Genomic DNA, 14,355 nt, shown 5'->3' with positions numbered 1-14,355 from the left:
ATGGTCATGCAGCGTGGACCAAAGCTGTACAGTTTAAGGTCATGCAGTGTGGACCAAAGCTGTACAGTTTAAGGTCATGCAGCACGGACCAACGCTATGCAGTTTAAGGTCATGCAGCGTGGACCAATGCTATGCAGTTTAGGTCATGCAGCGTGGACCAAAGCTATGTAGTTTAAGGTCATGCAATGTGGACCAAAGCTATGCAGTTTAAGGTCATGCAGCGTGGACCAAAGCTATGCAGTTTAAGGTCATGCAGCACGGACCAAAGCTATGCAGTTTAAGGTCATGCAGTGTGGACCAAAGCTATGCAGTTTAAGGTCATGCTGTATGGACCACAGTATGGGTCGCCATGTAAGTGAAGCTGCATGGGAATAGGTTTTGGTAGACAACAATCTGACTCTCTGGGGATAAAATGGTTAAGGCCAACAAGGGAGTTTAGATGGGAAAGCCGACTTCGTTGGGGATAATGGGACAAATGTGGCTCCCTTAAAGGTGAAAAAATAGAACCAATAGAGAATAAGTTTATTGAAAGTAACCCGACTCCTTGAGGATAGGCCACCTAGGTGGGAAGCAAACCCTCATGGGATTGCAATGGTAAAAATGACCCGAACTCCACTGCGGATAATGGGCTGCAATACGGGTGTGACTCCTACTAGGGATTAGAGTTATGGCCTGGGTTGAACGACCTGGGTACCACTTCGCTGGGGATAGTGGTAGAATATGCTCAGTTATAACAAGGTCTAACATAAGCGCACGCATGACAAGAAGTGGGGTCATGTTCAGTTAGGGTGCACGATGGAGGCTTAAAGAGCCACAAATGGTGTATTTCAGCTGGGGAAATGGGAGCTCGATGGTGAAAAGCCTTATCAGGAGAAATGATATGAAGTCACACGATCGGAACTACAGTACGCCTCTTTGTTGATGAGACGGTTGCATGCTTTGGAATCTCACAATTAGAACGGTGGTGCGCCTCTTTATTGATGAGACAGTTGCATGCTCTGCTTCGAAGCCTCACAGTCGGAACTGTGGTATGCCTCTTTGAAATATAGCTTTGGTAGCGATCGCATGCTTTGGAATCTCACAGTTGGCTTTGTGGTACACCTCTCTGTTGATGACACAGTTGCATGTTCTGCTTCGAAGCCTCACAGTCGGAGCTGTGGTACACCTCTTTTGAAATATAGCTTTGGTAGAGGCAATCGCATGCTTTGGAATCTCACTGTTAGAACTGTGGTACGCCTCTTTGTTTATGAGATGGTTGCATGTTCTGCTTCGAAGCCTCACAGTTGGAACTGTGGTACACCTCTTTTAAAATATAGCTTTGGTAGAGGCGATCGCATGCTTTGGAATCTCACAGTTGGAATTGTAGTACGCCTCTTTATCGTTGAGACGGTTGCATGCTTTGCTTCGAATCCTCACCGTCACAATCGAGGTACACCTTGATTAGGGAGGACACCTTGAAGGGGTTACATCCTTTCACGGGGGGCTTGTGAAGAAGGATATAGTAGGGGATGAGTAGGAGATATGTCATGCGGTAACCCCATGGAGACATGTAGGAACAGGAAGCAGTTTATAGTCGTGCGAATGGACTATATGTTGCACAGTTTTAACGTCTTGCCGCAGGGACGTTTGACATTGTTACTCCTAATGACCCTTAGGGGAGGATCAACACGCCTAACATTTGAGAGTGAGTGCCCCGAAGGGTTTTCACCGCACCCCCTTCGGGCACTATGCCCTTCTTTTTCTTTCTCCTTGCGAGTTGTCACTATGCCCTTCTTTTTCTTTCTTTTTTTTTTTTTTTAAAAAAATATTTTACCCATGGTGGCCCTTAAGGTGCACACCGTGTCCGTCATTATTTTTCGATATTTTTACCCATGACGCCCTTGAGGGTTTTCGTCATGTCTGTCTTCTTCTTCTTTCTCTTTTTTTTTTTTTTTTTTTTTACGGAATCGTGTTTAAGGTCATGCCACTGTGACCATCAATTTGGCGTGTTTTAAGGTCATCCGTCGAGACTTGAGGGCATTTTTAAGGTCTTGCCTTCGAGATTGTATGTTGTGCAATTTAACGTCGTGCCACTAGGACGTGTGCTATAATAAATTAGGGTCTTATAGCTTAGACCGTGGCTATGCAGTTTTAAAGTCATACAGCTAGGACCATGCAGTTTAAGGTCGTGCAACTAGACCTCTGCTACAGTTTAAGGTTGTATTGTTTGGACCATGCAGTTTAGGGTCGTGCATCTAGACCGTTGTGTGGCACTGGATCATGCGTGGAGTCAGACCCAAGTTCAATTTTCCCATGTCTGTGAAGTTCTGGATGATGTCCTTGGTCGCCCGGCACTCCTCAGTGCTATGACCAAGTTTCCTATGATATTGGCAGTAATTGAGCTTGCTTTCCCTTTCAAGTTCCCTGGATTTTTTCGGCACGGGTAGCTCGATCATCCTTTCTGTAGGAGAGACTCAAGCAGCTTGGGGATCTTACACTTGTCAAAGGAGTAATCCTCTTGCCGGCCTCGTAATCGCCTCAATGTGGCATTGAGTTGCGCAATCTCGTCTTCATAGGATTTTAGTACTTCATCGATCACTATAGGTTCAACAGCTGCCATACTTGAGAACTCTTCTTCTTTTTGCCCGTTACATGCCTCAGAGCTTAAAATCTTGAATTCGACTGCTGCTGCTTCAACAACATCATTGGCGAGAGTCATTGGGCCTTCCCTCAGGCCTACTTCATTTTCGAAGGCTTAGGCATCCTCATCATCTAATGAGAATGTGAAACTCTCATAAGACGATGAGGTCACATCATCATCATTGGGGGAGCATTTTTCAAGATATCGGAAGAACATGCTATCGTCCTCATATGGAGCCACAACACTTTCAAGACATGGAGCCCATATGTGGTCAGCCTCATAAAGAATCATGGTGTCTTCAGGAGCTGGAGGCACTATTTCCTTGGGGTGATCAGCGAAGGGAATGCTGACCATCTCATCCTCTATTAGGGAATGATTTTCCTCGAATGAGAGTGACGAGGTCTCGTCAGAGGTAGGAGTCATTAAGTGGATGAGGACAAGGGATGTCGCCCCATTAGAGTTGAGCTCTTCATCAGTTAACAGGAATGTGAAACCCTCATAGGATGAGCCCTTACTGTCATCGTCAAGAGCACACATGCAGCACGCATGACATGGGGGAAGCATGTAGCTGGCTTTGCGGGGAATCATGGTGCCTTCAGGGCATGGCGGAGCCATATCAGTGGGGTTGCCCGTAGGGGAAGTGCAACTCATCCCATCCAGTACAAGGGAATGACTTTCCTCGAATGAGAGTGACGAACTATTATCAAAGGTAAGAACATCTGGATGAGAGAGGGTGAGGGAGGCCACATCATTAGAACCATCCAGAGGAAACGGGAGTTCATCACTTCTCCGAGATTCTAGGGCGAATCCCGATGAAGGCCGGGAAAGGATGGACAATGGCAAAGTCCCATTCTTGTGTACGAGATCGATCTCAACAATGAGTTTTTCAGCCCTTTGAAGCAGCTCAACAGTATCGGTTCTCTTTTCAGTTTCATCTCGGGGAGTTGGGATGTTGAAGCAGACTTTCGGAGGTGCTGGTGGATCATTCTCTTGCATTATGGGAAGAAGACCAATCCCTTCATAGTTTGAACTTTCCACCACCAAGGGATCATGGGCAACGCCCTCGGCGGGTTCGGCTTCCGTCTCACTTGAGTTACCCTCGCGGCGGTGCCTTCCGGCTCATCAGGAGTCTAGGGGAAGCTGACTCGGGTCTATGAGCTGCTCCGAGTTCAGTTTGCTCGAAGAAGGCTTTGCTCTCGGTGCCTCGACTTGAAAGGGGCTCCGGAGCTTGATCAGGTGATGCCTCAACTGGCTCAGGATTTATGGGGTCACTGGGGTCAGACTGGCTCTTTGCCCCGTTTGGAGGCTCGCTTCACCTAGAGTCAAGCTTGGATCTTCATAGATAACCGGCTTCATTATGCCCCGAGTAACCGTTTTGGTGTTCTCCTCATTTGATGCTTTCCTCGCATCATCCACATCGAGGGGAATGAGAGGGGCGAATGGGTTCTCCTCATTGGAAGGGAAATCTTCAATCACTTTCTTTCCTTTGTCCCTGAGCTGGGCTTTCAATGTCTTGGTCTCTCGGCCCCATTTTCGGGTAGAACTGTCGTCAAGCGAAGGCGAACTGTTCTTCCAACCCATTCATGTGACTGCCCTTGGGACTGAGTGGAGTGCTAGATCCGTGCGTGTGTGCACTGTGCAAAGGTGTGCTTGGATTGGCGTGTGTGCGCCCTCTGCAGAAGGACTTCGGGTGACCTGGAGGTCAACCATGGCTCGAGTATCGTGTCCGGCCTTAAGAGGCCTGGTGCCGCGAGCATGTGCGTATGAAGGAATGGCCGTGTGACCATCCCTCACAGAGTGAGCAAACACGTGCTGGGAGGAAAGACCAATAGGTTCCTCCTCGTGTGCTTGGGCAGACGCAACAACAAGGCTGCCCCGAGCGGTGCAGTGCATATGCAAGGGGTGTACAGGGCCAGGTCAAGGAAGAATCGCACCCTGACAGTGCCCCGAGGTAACTTGAGGGTTGGCCAGAGTGATGCAGTGTACATGCGAAAGATGTGCAGGGTTAGGATCAAGAAGACCCGGACCTTGACAGTGTCTCGAGGTAACCTGAGGGTTGCCTCGAGTGGTGCAATGTGCATGCAAAAGTTGTGCAAGGTTAGGTTCAAGAAGACCTGCTCCCTGACAGTGTCCTGAGGTAACCTGAGGGTTGCCCCTAGGTGTGGCTAGCATGGATGGTTCACTAGCTTTCGTGGGTGTGTGGGAGGCAGTGGCTTCAAAGCCACCTCTTCTTGGTGTCGAGCCTCTTGTTACAGGGGCTCGAAGTGATAAAGAATGGGGGGGCTAGCCTCGTGGCGACCCACACGAGCAACGACAGCTGAACTGTCAGTCGCGGGAGAGGGAGGGGTGGCCTTCGAGCTGCCCCGGGCAGTGGGACCGGCAAGTGAGTTGCTGGTAGCAGGGTGCATGCTGTGTGTGGTGGCGTGCGCACCACCAATGCAAGGTGCGTTGGCGGAAGGAGGTAGGGAGCGAGGGACTTGTAGGTCCATCCTCACCTCTATCTAGGTGACGACCTGGGAGCGCGACATAGGGTCGATGCTCAGGAGAAACGTCTGGAACAAGGTTCGCGGAAAATGAAGACTCCCGAGTGCGGGGATCACGAAACCCCTGACTCGGATGAAGGGGTTAAGCAACCCCAAAAAAGGTATGTGTATAGTGAGCAGGAATAAAAAGAAAGGAAGGTCAAACAAGAACGATCTAACGATGGGGTAGGGTGCCCCAGTGGAGTTGCCAAGCTGATTAGGTGTCTCGATCTCGCCCTCCGGATCTAGGTGATCTGACGGCACGTATCTCGGGTTTCGAGAGAATTTGGGATTTGAGGTCGCTCTTTCGGGAACCTTGCACAAGAAGAAGGGCAAGTATTACCAACCGGTGAGAGAGGAATTAGGGTTGCGAGGCGGGACTTACCTCGCGTGGGTCCGTGACACGCTCGGGCTGGCTCGCGTAGGCGCCCTTTTAGATCATGTTGGAATGCCCCCCTGGCCTATGGTCGGTTTGGAATCACCTCCCTTGACCTGTTTCTCCTTTCCTGCACACACACACACACATTAGAAGTACCGACAAGTGGGGCAAGGTCCCCACCTTGTTACAGGATGAAATAAAAATGAGAGAGATGAATTAAAACAAAAATAAAGATAAAATAAAATTAGGAAATGGAATTAGGATTAAAATGGAATGAAGTGAAGTGAAATAAATAAAATGAAGTAAAATAAAATAAAAGGGATGGAAGAAAATAAGATGAGATAATTAAAATAAAATAGATGAATAAAAATAGAGTTAAGGGATAGTAGGATAAAATAACTTGAATAAATTAAATAAAATAAAATGAGATAAAAGAAAATGAAATAAAATGAAGGAGGTGAGAAAAATAAGGTAAATAAAATAAAGAAGATAGAGATAAATTAAATTAAAACACGGGCGTCAATAGGTTTTGGTTAACACGAACGACAATATGTATTGGTTAACACGAGCAGCAATGGCAAGAAAATTGCACAAACGGCGCTAAGTTATGAAGATTTGGGGAATAGTGGTCACGCGGGACCACAAAGCATGAGAGAGAAAAAGGAACACGAGGGTGCACAAAAAGGAAATGATGTGAAGGTAGACAAAAAAAATAAAAAATAGAAAGGGACTACCAAGAAAAGATAGAGGAGGTAGACCCGAGGGTGCATATGGAGTAGGTGGACGTGCAGGGGATAAAGGAGTAAGAAAAGAGAGAAATTGTGGTCATGCCGAACCGCAAGAAGGGAGAGGAGAAAGTTGTGGTCGTGAGGGACCACAGGGAAGGGGGAAGAGGAAGTTCGTGGTCATACAGGATCGCAAGGGTAAAAAGAGAAAGAAAAGAAGGGAACAAAGAAGTGAATTGCAGACAGTGATGCGCCTCCACCGCCTGTGAAAGAGGAGAGAGAACGAGAGACAAATAAGAGAAAGAAAGAGAAGAGAGAGAAAGAGGCAATGACTGTCCTTACCGCTCGTGCAGGCTATGAGGCCTGCCGCCTTGGAAGGGACTTAGACCATCATCTTAGTCATGAGATAAATGAGAGGAGAGAGAAGAGAGAAAAAGAGAAGAAAACGAAGGGAGAGATAGAGATGAGAGAAAAGAAGAGAGAAAGAGAGAGACGAGAGTGAATAGAGGAGAGAGAAAATTGCCTTACCGTGAGGTACCGGCCCTTTTCCTCTCTCTCTCTCAAGGATACACCCACGAACTTAAGCAAGAATGAAAATTTTATTGAATGATGGAAAAAATGAACCAAAGGTTCTTTAACAATGAAGCTCTGCATGTTTATATAGAATTGGGCCCAAACATGGGTGGACGCCCAAAAACTTTCTAGAATTGAAGATAATTACAATTTAATTGAATTAAAAGAATTTCTAAATATGGGTACAAAAGGACTGTTTTGCCCTTGCTTAACAATGTGTGGAATTTCAGAACAGTCCCTGGTGCTGCTTGAGAACTTGCGTGATCTTCCATGACTGATCCAGGGTTGCTTTGATGGCCGTTTAATCAAAAGATAATTGTTTTCTTGTAGGGCTCAGCATGTCGATCGATTTGATACCAACTTCGAGCCATGAATCATGTTTTTGAGCCATGATCATGAGACTTGAATTTTGGATGAATCTTGAAACTTCGGATCGATAGTGCGCTCGTTCTTTGATGTTTTTCATCTGTTTCTTCGTTGAATTGCACTAAGAATGCCATCACGATGACGTTGCAACAAGCACAACTCAATTTCGTGTTCAGATGAAGATGTTGTCGTCTTGAGTTTGTAGCCGGAATCTTGAAGTCTGGCGGCCAAAATTTACAGCAGCTTCAACGCCTTCGCGTGTGAAATCCAACCGTTCATCGTACGCAAGGTTCGGATCAGAGATCGCTTCGGAGCTTACGCAATTAATGCAATTGGTTTCATGTTGATCGGGTATGTAAGCGTTGTGATTTGGTCGACGGAGTGAGGCGTGCTGCTGCAGAATTCTTTGCAAACTTTCTTCACGGATCAGCAACTTCTTTCTAGGTTTTCTCCCTGCTCGGGCATCGTTAAGGGGCGTACTACATATCAAAACACTCGTTTTGACGAGACGCTCACAAAATTTGAGAGCCACGCTACTCGGAACAAGTAAGATATGGGCCCCGAAAGTCATTGCCCGTGATTGTGAAAACAACCACCTTTAATTGTGTTTTGATGCAGGGTGGCTACACGGGAATAGTGTGCGGCCTACCCCTTTTTGGTATTTTACCCATAACTTTGTTCTGGAGTGTGCCTGATTAAGCCGAAACTAAACACATAGGGGTTTTCGACCGTGCCGGATCCAATGGAGGTGGTCCCGCAACTGTTTGACACACCAAAAATATAGTTCTTGTTACAGGGTCCATTTCAGGGTGCTAGAGGCCAATTTTTCCAAAATTGTTTCTTTTTGTTCACTGCCTTAGACATGTCGGAGTGTGATGAAACTTGGTAGGTGGACTTTTGGAGTGCTGATGAAGATCTTGACCAATTCTGGGGCCATTTTGTGATTGTCGAAATTTCCACTGTTTTGTAGGCTTTATTGACCTGCTTCTTCTTTATTCCGCATCAAGGACCAAGGTGCTGAAAAATGCGTTCAAACACTTGAAGACAGTCTTGCAACTTCTTGGAAAGCTTCAAATGACAATTGTAGCATGTCACTGTAGCAGATGTTTGCTAGGTGGTAGACATAATTGTATTATATTTAAGTTCATCGGCTAGAATTGCATAAATTGTAGTGTCAATTACTTGCCTATTTGAATTAGAACTATGCTAATTGTATATATGAGCAATGAGATTGGAACCCTAAAGTCCAACATCATGAAACTCAATTGACTTCAACAGTAGAATTTTGTCCAAATTCCTTGTTTGTCATACTGGAATAGGACTTTTGTGTCGATTTGTTGCAATCTCTGTAATGGTGTAACCATGTTAAGTCATTTGCTTTGTGGGTTTTAGGTCGATGTTGCAATCCTAGAGGTGGGGTTGGGTGGAAGATTGGACTCGACTAATGTGGTAAGTGTGTATGACCTATATTATGCAAGTGATGAGTTCTTTTCTTCAATGCCCACATTTAACAGTCTTAACCCTTTTCAATTTGTTATCGAACTTGCAGTGGTTCTCAAACAATGTGCACTGTCCGTGTTTAGGAACTAAAGCATTTTAATAAATAAACTTAAAATATTATTTAATTTCAGTGAAACAACTTTCCAGGTCAAAGAACCTATTGTCTGTGGGATAACTTCTCTAGGAATGGATCATATGGAAATATTAGGTACCCTCTTTTCTCTAAAAGTATTATTTGCTTGTTCAGAAATGCATATGTTTTCTTTGGAAATGATTATAAGTTTCTATAACTTCTGGAATGTAGAAGAACTGAAAAGCTATGCGCAAATTATTTGATATGATTGTTTTTAAGTGCTGATGAATCTTTGATGGAAATAAAATATGCCAAGTCATCTGAATGGAATAAAACCTGACATATCAGTTGCAAACATTGTTTCTCCTGGGCTAGTCAATGGCTGGCTTTTCTTATTTACTATACTCACATGACTTTGGCTAGCTCATGCATGTTAGTAGCTAGAATACCTGTATAGAAAGCATGCTTGGGACCTGCTATGGTGTCAGTGGGTTCTTAAAATCGTGTGAGGAATAAGTAACGCATTGTCTTCCAAAATCAAGATATTTCATGAATAAAACAAAATTTTATGAACAATGAGCCAAATCCAGAGAATCCTTAAAACTCTGAAACTTGTAAATTACTCCATTCCTGTTATGCTTCCAATAAGTAAAATACAGGGAGAATCCTGGTGCATGGTTGAATAGCTCATTAAGCTTCTATTAAGATCTTTCTTTACTTTATTCTATATGTTTCTTGAAAAGTGGGCCTTTTAAGTTTCTTTCATGCCTTCATCCCATTTATATTTCCTTTACCTTTATCATTCCTTTACGTAATGTGACCGGTCCTGAAGGGCAACATTGAAAGTCAACAGGAGTCCAAGTTTATTTACTAGTCACTTGATAATTTGAAGTTAAAACTCATGATTTGGCAGTGCTGGAACCAGTTATGTTCATGCTTAATGTTGTCCTTATCAATTTAGCCATCGGCATCTACATCCTGTCAGAGATTCAGCATAAAAACATGTCAAACCATAGGCTAGGATTCACTTCAGTGTGTCACCAGATCCATCATAAAACTTGTGACCCTTAGATTAGAACTTGATTCAGTATATAACTAGATCACATCAAACCACTTGAATGATAGTGTTAGCTTGGAAAGCCACAAATGAAAGTCATATACATTTTTAAATCAACCATTGCTTACCTTGTCCCCTAACAAAGAAGAAAGCTAAAAAATTAGTCAAAGAATTTTGCTTTTTATGTTAATAAGTGGAAACACGGGATTGATACTTGTTACGTGACTTCCCTATGTACCACAGTTGTTTGATCCTTGACACTTTTGATAAAGTCTTGGATGCTAGGGGTTTGCTTTATCTGTAATAGATGAAAGTCATATAGAGGTTGCAGTGGGGAATGATAATTCCGGTGATTGTAAGATTTAAGTAACATGTATTGTAGTGATCATTAATGTATTCACTTTTAATTCTTGGTGCTACCCATTGCATGAATCTAATCATTCAGAAAATGTGTAGAGGAGCAAAGAGGATAACACTCTTGTTCAAGAACTGATGAACCACTCACTTGCATGAGTCCATACAAGTCAAGAAACTGGCAAATTGTCTTCCCCATAGTTCTGGTTCAATTATTGACCTAACCTATTGGTCAAGACAGCTGGGGGTAATCACACAAAAATCACTTGACATGGTCAACTCTAAGCCTGAACCACCCCTTGGTATTTAGCATGACTTGAATGGTTCTTTGGCCCTTGGGCTGTTTTACTAATATAAATCCTTGTTTAGAGCCAAAAGATCATTTTGGGCCTGAATTAAACCCTTTTCTTAAAGATTAACATGTTTTTTTTATGTAACTAAAGGAGCAATTTGGAGCTTTATTTTATGATCTCCTGCCCATATTACTGGAATTACTGCTGGTTTTGGTCTTTCAGCCCAAGAACTTGGATGGGCCTTAGCTAGCGTCTTTATTTGTTTATTTATTAATGAATTGGACTTTCTATCTATTTTAGGACTCACTTCATTTTTTTTGGATGACGTAAAAAAATTCTAGAACATAGTTTAATTTTTTTAAAAAAAAAATTAGTTGGACTAAGACAGAGTATATGGAATGCAAGTTTAGTAATAATAGGAGTAGAGACGAGGAACTAGTTAAGATTGACAGCCAGGAAGTATAAAAAAACCACACTTTCGATATCTTGGACTGATAATACAGGAAAATGGAAAGATTGAGGAAGATGTCGCACACAGAATTAGAGTTGGGTGGGCAAAGTGGAGATGTGCAACTGGAATTTTATGTGATCACCGCATACCAACAATGTTGAAGGGCAAGTTCTATAGGACGGTATGAGACCAGCTTTGCTCTATGGGGCAGAATGTTGGGCGGACAAAAAACAATATATTCATAGAATGAGTGTAGCGAAGATGAGGATGTTGAGATGGATGAGTGGCAAGAGAAGAAGGGATAGCATTCAAAATAAATCCATTCAAAAAAATTTAGGTGCGGGATCAATAGTCGATAAGATGAGAGAGAATAGACTTAGGTGGGCTGGCCATGTGTGGCACTAACTCAGTATAACACTTGTTGGACGTACAAGTTAGTTCAAGTGGAAGGAGTGAAAAGTGCAAGGGGTAGGTCCAAAAGGACATGGTTGGAAGTAGCATAAAAAGATATGGAGACTTATGGCCTCATTGAGGGTATGACCTTTGATAGATTAGACTGTCGGACTAGTATTCGTGTAGCCGACCCCAATGAATTTGGAAAAGGCTATGGTGATGATGATGATAAAAAAAAATTCAGAACACTTGATAAGAACTCAAGTTCTTATTAACATTTATTCAAAAGCTGAAAATCAGCATTTTAAGGGGATCTTGAAGAGACTTTGAGGGAGGGAGGGCAGAGCATTTGTTTCATGGGAGAAATACTGATCTCTTTTACATTCTTGTCATGGTCTATTGAGCTGGGGTGATCGGCACTATTGCGCATGGAAATAGCAAGTTAGCTCTAGATCAACGCCAAGCCAGGTTTTTGGCTTGTCCATAGTTACCTGGGTCATTTACTGGTGGACAAAACTATTTCGGGTACTTATCATACAAATATAAAAAAATTGAAACAATATCTATCTACTAGAAATGCTTACCAATTATCCATGGAATTCGTACCAATTATTACTGAAAGTCATACCAAGTTTCTAGCAGAAACTCGTACCAATAATATTGAAAACTCATCATATATTTAGTAGGAAAATTTCTGAAGAGCAATGTCCCAATCATGGGATTCGAACTTAAGCGTCCTCCAAAGAAGCGACACATGCTACCACAAAATAATCATTTTTTGCAACAAACAATCGTAGAAAAATAAAAAATGAAGAGAGAGAGAGATGTTTAGCTATGAAGGCACGAGAGGAGGGAGGGAGGGAGGGAGGGAGATGCTCTTTCGATCAAATATCTTTTGAGAAAAATAATGGAACCCTACTAGGTTAGAATAAAACCTGCACTGATATGTAATGACAATATAAGACAATTGTATTTATTTGATAATATACAATTATACATCATTACCCCCCTCAAGCTGAATTTATTCATTATTACACAATTATACATCATTACCCCCCTCAAGCTGATTCTAGCATGAGCAAAAGATCAGCGTGTCCACAAGAAATTATGTCCCATTTGAGTGACCAGTTTGGTGAAAATATCAGCCTTCTGTTTAAAAGATCAGCGTGTCCACAAGAAATTATGTCCCATTTGAGTGACCAGTTTGGTGAAAATATCAGCCTTCTGTTTAGTAGAAGAGAGGTAATGGAGAGATAAAGTACCGCCAAGATAGCGATCACAAGCATAACGGCCATCCACATCAATATCCTTTGTTCACTCATGACGCACCAAGTTAGACGCAATTTTGATGTCTCTTTGATTATATTTGTAAAAGGATGTAGGATTGGAAGTGTTGATAACAAAATCATTAAGAAGAGCACAAGCCCAGACTACCTCATTGGCAATGGCAACAGAGTTTGTAGTGCAGTACTCAGCTTCATTGCTTGAATTGGATATAGTTTCTTGTTTCCTGATATTCTTCATGATCAATGATGAGCTAATGAATACACAATGGTGAACAATTGAGAGGGGACCATTAAGGGTTTGAAACAAACTGGCTCACCACATGGACAACATATGCCATATCGGAGCATGTTGTGGAGAGCTAAATAGGGGAGCCTACATGCCTGGCATACATTGTAGTCTGGATATATCCAACATGAGTAGAGAGTTTGACATTGAGATCCATGATAGTATCAACAACCTTGGCATCAATCAATCTAGCACTTGAAACAAGATCACGTGTGTAGTTTTGTTGACTGATGTACGTATTGCGTGTAGAACGAGTGATCTCGAGCCCAAGTAAATAAGGAACATTCCCAAGGTCCTTATTTGAAATTGTTCCTGCAAATGAAGTTTCAACATATATTAAAAATATGCAAATGCCATTACTTGTTGTAGGTCTTCTCACTCTCTCCTTCCTCCTTCTCTTTTCCTCTCTCTAGGAACAAACATGGAGCGATTGTGTTTGCTTTGAATGAAGCTAGCTGCAAGAACCAGCAGTTTGAAAGTGCCTAAACAATGGGGAGCCTTACGAAGTCGAGATACCAAAAAGGATCTTGAGTGTATCTTCTTTAAGTAATCCCATGTTGCTTTGGCACTAGGGTGATTTGTGAGGTTGAATTGCTTGAAGCCTCAAAGCATGCATGTGGAGCTAGGGGCATCAAACGGGTCGGGCCGGCCCAACTTGGTTATGGACCCTATGTCCATTTGACCTAGTTTGGTCTGGGTCCATCCCTAACCTTATCAAGTCCAGTTGGGCTTGGGTCAGGGCCAATACGACTTGAGGCAACCCAATACATATCCGTATACATTTATATATAGGAAAAAGTTTGTAGAAGGTTGCAACCTTAAAATGTAGAATTCAAGATGTAGCTAAAAAATCCATCATAAAAGGTTCTCTGGATGTTGAAAAACCCTCTAATTGATCATCTCGACATCGAGATATATGAACATGAAAAGTCTCGACATCGAGATGTATGAATATGAAAAGAAAAAAAGATTTCGAGTCAGCAAAATAGTGTATCTTGCAACACATTATCTGGACTGTCAATTTTCAAGATTTTCATCTGTTTATAAATCTACTTGATTTGAACCATTTAGAGTTTAAATTTTTATAATTAGAAATGAAAATAGATTCTCAAGCCATCCTAAGAATTTTTTATATCAAAATTAAAATTTAGAGGTGTGCCTTAATTAGATTGTTTAAGGTTGCAACCTTATGCAAACCACCCCCTTATATAATATTATTTATATGATAAATTATACATATTTATATACAATTGGACCCTACTCGACATGTCGGATCAGGTCTGAGTCTAACTAGGACCTAATGAAGTCTAATCCTAGTCAGGGTGACTTGGACCTGCCTTGACCCTTTTACAACCCTACGTGGAGCCTACTTATGATTGTAAGTGCTTTACCAAGTTGATAGACCAAATAGGGATATCGAGTGAATATTCTTTAAGTAATCCCACAAAGCTTCTGTAACGGGCTGACTTCTGCAACG

The 14,355-nt window shown here is 42.6% G+C and overlaps 1 protein-coding gene across 44 annotated transcripts in view; it reads left to right on the top strand.

Annotated features, from left to right (window-relative positions):
• Positions 1-14,355, top strand: part of DFC (DHFS-FPGS homolog C) — a 74,055-nt gene that overhangs the window by 56,064 nt on the left and 3,636 nt on the right. For 23 of the 44 annotated variants that reach the window (XR_016053069.1, XR_016053073.1, XR_016053067.1 and 20 more), the window contains 2 exons: positions 8,578-8,634; positions 8,833-8,893. The exons of 6 other annotated variants lie outside the window; for them this stretch is intronic. Coding sequence is in view for 16 of the 38 variants with exons in the window: in XM_088863457.1 (XP_088719583.1) it covers positions 8,578-8,634; positions 8,833-8,893 (118 nt within the window). In the remaining 22 variants the exon portion in view is untranslated. Of the gene's footprint in view, positions 1-8,577; positions 8,635-8,816; positions 8,894-14,355 lie in introns of all 44 variants that reach the window. 15 more of the 44 variants (XR_016053119.1, XR_016053126.1, XR_016053122.1 and 12 more) reach the window with 2 other exon arrangements.

The sequence above is a fragment of the Amborella trichopoda genome, chromosome 1 (genome assembly GCF_054954075.1).
Source record: "Amborella trichopoda isolate Santa Cruz 75 chromosome 1, AtrichopodaSantaCruz75HAP2 v2.0, whole genome shotgun sequence".
In the NCBI taxonomy this organism is placed as follows: Eukaryota; Viridiplantae; Streptophyta; class Magnoliopsida; order Amborellales; family Amborellaceae; genus Amborella; species Amborella trichopoda.
The sequence above is the reverse complement of the archived record's forward strand: the minus strand, read 5'-3'. Positions and strand labels throughout refer to the sequence as shown.